The 5,934-nt window shown below is 39.2% G+C and overlaps 3 protein-coding genes across 3 annotated transcripts; 2 read left to right on the forward strand and 1 right to left on the reverse strand.

Moving 5' to 3' along the window:
• Positions 1-93: 93 nt before the first annotated feature.
• LOC21397059 (uncharacterized protein C24B11.05) lies at positions 94-1,539 on the forward strand. The gene is made up of 6 exons (XM_010093139.2): positions 94-157; positions 251-348; positions 443-568; positions 708-947; positions 1,034-1,099; positions 1,292-1,539. Exons 1-6 carry the CDS (start codon positions 94-96, stop codon positions 1,454-1,456), a joined length of 759 nt encoding a protein of 252 aa, XP_010091441.1. The 3' UTR covers positions 1,457-1,539.
• On the reverse strand, positions 1,116-3,386 carry LOC21397060 (peptidyl-prolyl cis-trans isomerase). The gene is made up of 7 exons (XM_024162419.1): positions 3,032-3,386; positions 2,760-2,904; positions 2,567-2,655; positions 2,407-2,461; positions 2,205-2,290; positions 1,906-2,090; positions 1,116-1,364 (listed from the first exon to the last, which is right to left on the reverse strand). Exons 1-6 carry the CDS (start codon positions 3,281-3,283, stop codon positions 1,935-1,937), a joined length of 783 nt encoding a protein of 260 aa, XP_024018187.1. The 5' UTR covers positions 3,284-3,386; the 3' UTR covers positions 1,116-1,364; positions 1,906-1,934.
• A 70-nt stretch (positions 3,387-3,456) lies between these two features.
• On the forward strand, positions 3,457-5,114 carry LOC21397061. The gene is made up of 3 exons (XM_010093141.2): positions 3,457-4,304; positions 4,384-4,590; positions 4,699-5,114. Exons 1-3 carry the CDS (start codon positions 3,648-3,650, stop codon positions 4,909-4,911), a joined length of 1,077 nt encoding a protein of 358 aa, XP_010091443.1. The 5' UTR covers positions 3,457-3,647; the 3' UTR covers positions 4,912-5,114.
• The last annotated feature ends 820 nt before the right edge of the window (positions 5,115-5,934 follow it).

Raw genomic sequence — 5,934 nt, forward strand, 5'->3', positions numbered from 1 at the left:
TGAACAAAATAAATAAATAAATATATATATATATATATATATATAAAATGTTAATTGAAGTCTGTTGATCATCCATGTTTTAATTACGCAGATATGGATGATACTCTCTACCCGTTGAGCTCAGGTCTCAACTTGGCATGCCGCAAGAACATTGAAGGTATTGTTATTATTATTAATTTATTATTAGTATTATTATCATTGATCATGAATGTGATTAATAATAGCAATATATAAGCTTTGATTTTTGTAGAGTTCATGCTGCAACACTTGCATATTGAAGAAAGTGAAGTTCCCAGGATGTGCCTTCAGTTATACAAGGAGTGTGGGACAACTATGGCCGGTCTTAAGGTAACAAAAAAATAAAATAAAAAAATAAAATAAAATCTACCTAGCTCTAGAAATAATACTAGATTTAAACAAAAATCTCTTTCATTCATTTCAGGCACTTGGTTACGGATTCGACAACGACGAGTTTCATGCCTATGTCCATGGAAGATTACCCTATGATGCCCTGAAGCCTGACCCCGTGCTAAGGAATCTCCTATTGTCCATGCCACAGTGCAAAATAGTATGTCAACAAACTCGCTAAATTCCCATTCCATTCGAACATCAGTTCCTAATTAAATTTTTAATCGCTAGTTGACTTGGGATGCGGTTCTGCTAATTAAGAGGCTATAGTTTTATATCAATTGGTGTTAACTTTTCAGATCTTCACCAACGCTGACAAAGGCCATGCAACCCGAGTTCTCAACCGGTTGGGAGTGGAAGACTGTTTCGAAGGCATCATATGCTTCGAAACTCTTAACCCACCTAACGAGCCTCTTGATTGCCTTGAGGCTCACCCTGCTGGTGCTAATTCTACAACCAACTCCAAAATCCTTTGCAAACCCTCTTTGGAGGCAATCAAGGCCGCCATTCAGATTGCCAATATTGACCCCGACACAACAGTAAGATAGAATGCTATTATGAAATTTAATAAGCAGTAGGGATGATGATGATTTTACCAACAAAAACTCTTGCTTCCTTTCCTCAGATCTTCTTTGATGACAGCGCTCGAAACATTGCCAGCGGAAAGGCAGCAGGACTTCACACAGTTATTGTAAGAGCTATCCAAGTATTAGTATTAAAATTAGTATATTGATAAACCAGATTAAACGTGAGAATTGAGAAAGGAATCTGGTGTTTGTAAGAAACATAGGAATAGAAACGATGCTAAAACAAGAGACGTTGAATTTGAATTAAAGAAATGACTGATTTTATTATTAAGGAACTGTTGGTGTTGATTGGGCAGGTTGGAAGCTCAGAACTGGTGGCTGGGGCAGATCACGCCTTAAGCAGCATCCACAATATCAAAGAAGCACTTCCTGAAATATGGGAAAGTGAAGGTGAAGAAGCTGAACAGGGCAAACAACAAGTCATTCAGTCCACTGCTATCGAAGCCGTGGTCCTTGCATAGGCAACTCCTGATTACACACGTGTCTCCAAATATGCAAACTCAATATGTTTATTGTGATAAATACAAAAGTTGCAAGCCATATTTTTAGAGTGAAACAAAGTGCGTGTATTGTAGTATCTCATTTTACATAATTTGCACTACAAAATAATTTTAAAACAAATTAACTGCATGGTACTGAGTTAAGAGCAGCTGCCTTTATATTCATTATGAGTTGTCCATAAAAAGAAAAAAAGAAAAAAGTTTGCCTCTTATCTCTAGCTCACCAACACGGTGTGTTGTGGGATTTTCCTCGTCTAATGTTACAAGGTCGCAAACGCAAGTCCGTTTGATAACAACGGAGGCAAAAGGAAAAGAGGTGCAGTGATAACAACAATATTTAATACTTAAAAATGAAAACGGAAGTGAGCCTATAAAGCAGAACAGTGGAATCCAAGGTTGTGTTTGCATACATGATATGTGTAGACAGAGCACAGAAAAGTCAGGCATCCATCGGCAGCTCTCCGCAATTAACGATTCTGCAAGGCAAACGAGGGGTATCTGATCTGCTTGTTTCCTGGCTTTCAAGTTTCCGAACCACATCCATCCCGTCAACGACATGTCCAAACACGACGTGGCGATTATCCAACCATGGAGTCTAGAGATAACACATGTTAACAATATTAGAAACCATGCATAGTGATAGAGTAACTTTTATTTTCTTGTTTTGTTTCCTTTTTGTTTTTGTTAGTTATAGTTGGTATAGAAAGACCTTGACAGTGCAGATGAAGAACTGGCTGCCATTGGTATCAGGACCCGCGTTAGCCATGCTCAACACTCCAGGCCCCACATGCTTCACTGCAGAAAGAATCATGTCATCCACATTTTTGTTATACGGAAGTACCAAATCAGAACTTGGGAGAGATGAGGAGTTCATATTAATAAAACTAAGTCAAAGGAGTTGCTCTACGTACAATCTAAATTCTCATCTTCGAACCTAGAACCGTAAATGCTTACTCCTCCAGTGCCCTGCAGCAGGCAGTAAATACATAATGAGTAACGAATGACATTCGCATTCACAATCCTTCAATGAAGTCTCCTCCTTGGGTCATGAGAGAGAGATTTCTATAGTACATTTCCTTCAATGAAGTCTCCTCCTTGGATCATGAAATCTTTGATGATGTGGTGGAAAGAGCATCCTTTGTAACCATATCCCTTATCTCCTGCAATGCATTGTTTAAAGTCTTAATTTGAGTAGATGAATAATAATAACAATAATATTCATACATATATAGTATAGTAAAAAAGTAGGGGGAATGTTGGCTGCCTGTGCATAAAGCGCGAAAGTTTTCGGCGGTCTTGGGGACGACATCTCCAAACAAGCCGAGTACAATGCGGCCAACAGGTTCGCCGCCAATCTCAATGTCGAAAAAGCACTTGGTGGTGACTGTGGATTGTAACTCTTGTACATCCTGGAAGGACAGAGGAATCAGTTTGCACACTGCACATAAAAAGTGTTTGGGAAGCAGCAGCAACGACAACAACAACAAAAGGAAAGGAAAGGGAAGGGTGGTTGTTATTTTAATTTTGAAGAGCTACCTGCTTAGCCATGGAGGTGATGAGGGAGCGGCGGCGGAAACGCATTTGCAATGTAGCCGTTGTAGCTGGGAATAGAGGCATAGTAAAAGGGGAAGAAAGGCGGAGAGGGGAATAATGGCGTTTGGAGGATGAATAATAACATGATTTTGGTGATAAGCTTGAAGAAGCATTTGCATTTGTCAGCTGGTGGAAAGTATGATTGCATTTGTGAGAATGGAATACTTGCATCAATGTGGATGCTGCACAAGCCATTCTCGCTTCTTCTTCGTCTTCGTCTCTGCTTAAAATTAAAAGAATGGCGTGTTTGTTTGTTTTGAATTGCAATTTAGACTTATTGACAGAGGAGGATTATCTTCAATCTTCAAAGAGAACAAGGGAATATATATTAATAAATATACATTTTTTTTATTAAAAAAGGGTTGTTTAATGGGATGAAAGGACAAAAATGCCCAGGATCTCTCTCACACACCGGGGGGTGAGGGGTGGGGGAGTGAGTGGATGAGAATTGAGCATATTGGAGAATGGGGGTTTGGTGTTAAGCGGTGGGGGTTGGGGTGAATGGTTGGAAGGAAAGTGGTGAGCCAAAGAGACGAGAGTTAAAAACTTAAAAACCTCCATGATATCCGTCTCCTTTCTTCATCATCATCATCATCATCTTCTTCATCTTCATCATCTTCAGGTGGTGCCTTTGACTTGGAGTTGGAGTCGGAGGACATCATGTACGACTATTATAACTAGACGCTCGTACGCTAATTACCCTAAACCCAAACCCCCATCTGCATCTCCATCTGCTTCGCCATCTGCTTATTCTCCCCAATTACCCAAATTTTTGCGATTATGCTCTCTCCCTCCCTCTGATTCTGACCCCAATTTCAGTTATGACTACGACTATGATTATGGTAATGATCAGATCGATGATGAAGGTGATGATGCCAGTACCATATTATTAACATCCACCTCAACAACTACCATCGAGGCTGAGTCTGAGGATGAGGCTGATGACAGTAGTGAGAGTGATGATATTACTGATGATACAACAACAAGTACAACAAGTACAACAAGTAATAGTAATAGTAACGAGGGTGGCGTAACAATCGAGACAAAGAAGCTGCCAAACAACACCCGCAGAATCGTGTCTTCCGTGGGAATCCACGCCCCTCTCGGCGCCGTTTGGGAAGTCTTGACTGACTACGAGCGTCTCTCCGATTTCATTCCCGGCCTCGCCCTCAGCCGCTTGCTTGACAGATCCCCCGGCTATGCTCGCCTCTTTCAGGTTAAATTAAATTAAAAACTTGGTTCTTTTTCCTGATTTTGCTTCTATCTAATCATTATTGATTTGTAAAATAGAATAGGTTGGGGAGCAAAACTTGGGTCTTGGACTCAAATTCAATGCCAAGGGAACCCTGGATTGCTACGAGAAACAACTCCAACTCCAAACCATTCCCTCTTCCTCCTATGCCTCTGCTGGTGCTCTAATGAAGACTCAGAAGCGCGAAATCCATTTCCAGATGGTCCAAGGAGACTTTGACATCTTTCGAGGAAAATGGTCTATTCAACAAGTACACTTTGACTGCTAAAATGCCTCTAAAATGCCTTTTTCTTATATTATTAAATTAAATTCTAAATTGTTAAACATGATAAATATTAGTTGTTATTTTTGTTTGCAGGTTGAGGTTGAGAGAAAAGGAGAAAAAGGAGGAGAAATAGGAGGCGAAACAAAGCCGACAAGAAGCAGGAGGAGTAGTACGAGACTTTGGTACATGGTGGATGTAAAGCCAAAGCTGTGGTTGCCAGTGGGGCTTGTGGAAGGTAGACTCTGCAACGAGATCACGACGAACCTCTCTTGCATTCGTCAAGAGGCACTCAAACATCTCAACTAAAACTCTTCTTCAGCTTCCTTTTTATCATCGAAACTTCCATTCATGTTTATATTTATACATGAGTGACTCTGTTACAGACAGACTTTGGTCTAATTTTTTAACACGTTGACGCATGATCCATCGTTGATAATCTATTCCCAACAATGTGTTCCGGTACAATAACCTCAACTTTTAAATCATATCAATCATACAATCACACGGCACAAGACCCATATTTCGTGATTTTATGTTCACTATGGATAGACCATCCTAATAATTGAAAACTATTTTCCACGAATACTAGAATTGAGAGTTAGAGAGACGAATAATTTTTGGGAAATGTGAATGGCCTAGCCAACTTTTATTAATTTAGAAATGTACAACTCATCTAAAGTGTTTATAAAATTGGAAAGAGAAACAAATCAAGAAAGAGTAATTGCTACTCATATTTACACCCAGTTGATTAGAAATCTCATAAATCATGTTTTTGATTACTTTCCTTATCAACCCGAATTGCAATTTCAGTCTAAACATACTAATGGGCCATTTCTGTGGGCATAATCAGTGGTTGTAGATTCCCCACTTCAACAACTCCTTATAGTTTAGCTTTTGTTTGTCTTAAATATTACTAATTATTCATATCAATTAGACAAAGAGATGCATGCAGGATCAATATTAAAAATTAGACTGGGCATTGAGAAAGATGCGAAGATAATATAATAATTAAAGATTGTAGAGTGGATTTGGATAGTCAACGATGTATACCTGGCTTTCCCTCTAATTTAGTAATATCCTTTTTGGTGATTATGAATACGAGTGAACTCTAATTCTTACCACAACTTCAATTTTCTTTTAAGCTTCTTCGAAAATGGACCCTCGAGGAGCCTACTATGGCTACAAATTGGCTTTCCCTTGGATTCTAATCACTGTCAACTCTAATTCAGCAAAAAACGACTGTGAACTCTAATGTATTCTAATCACTGTGAACTCTAATGACTGAGCTCTAATGTAATCTAATTTGACTTCCATGGACTGCGACAAGGG

Source organism: Morus notabilis, unplaced genomic scaffold (assembly GCF_000414095.1).
Source record: "Morus notabilis unplaced genomic scaffold, ASM41409v2 Scaffold498, whole genome shotgun sequence".
Lineage (NCBI taxonomy): Eukaryota > Viridiplantae > Streptophyta > Magnoliopsida > Rosales > Moraceae > Morus > Morus notabilis.

Coding starts and splice junctions, on each gene's coding strand:
- LOC21397059 (XM_010093139.2), top strand. CDS start 94: ATGGATGATACTCTCTACCCGTTGAGCTCAGGTCTCAACTTGGCATGC. Junction 349..442: donor CAACTATGGCCGGTCTTAAG/GTAACAAAAAAA, acceptor CATTCATTTCAG/GCACTTGGTTACGGATTCGA. Junction 948..1,033: donor ATATTGACCCCGACACAACA/GTAAGATAGAAT, acceptor TCCTTTCCTCAG/ATCTTCTTTGATGACAGCGC.
- LOC21397060 (XM_024162419.1), bottom strand. CDS start 3,283: ATGGCTTGTGCAGCATCCACATTGATGCAAGTATTCCATTCTCACAAA. Junction 2,656..2,759: donor CTTTCGCGCTTTATGCACAG/GCAGCCAACATT, acceptor AATGCATTGCAG/GAGATAAGGGATATGGTTAC. Junction 2,291..2,406: donor CGAAGATGAGAATTTAGATT/GTACGTAGAGCA, acceptor TTCTTTCTGCAG/TGAAGCATGTGGGGCCTGGA.
- LOC21397061 (XM_010093141.2), top strand. CDS start 3,648: ATGATATCCGTCTCCTTTCTTCATCATCATCATCATCATCTTCTTCAT. Junction 4,305..4,383: donor GCTATGCTCGCCTCTTTCAG/GTTAAATTAAAT, acceptor AAAATAGAATAG/GTTGGGGAGCAAAACTTGGG. Junction 4,591..4,698: donor GAAAATGGTCTATTCAACAA/GTACACTTTGAC, acceptor TTTTGTTTGCAG/GTTGAGGTTGAGAGAAAAGG.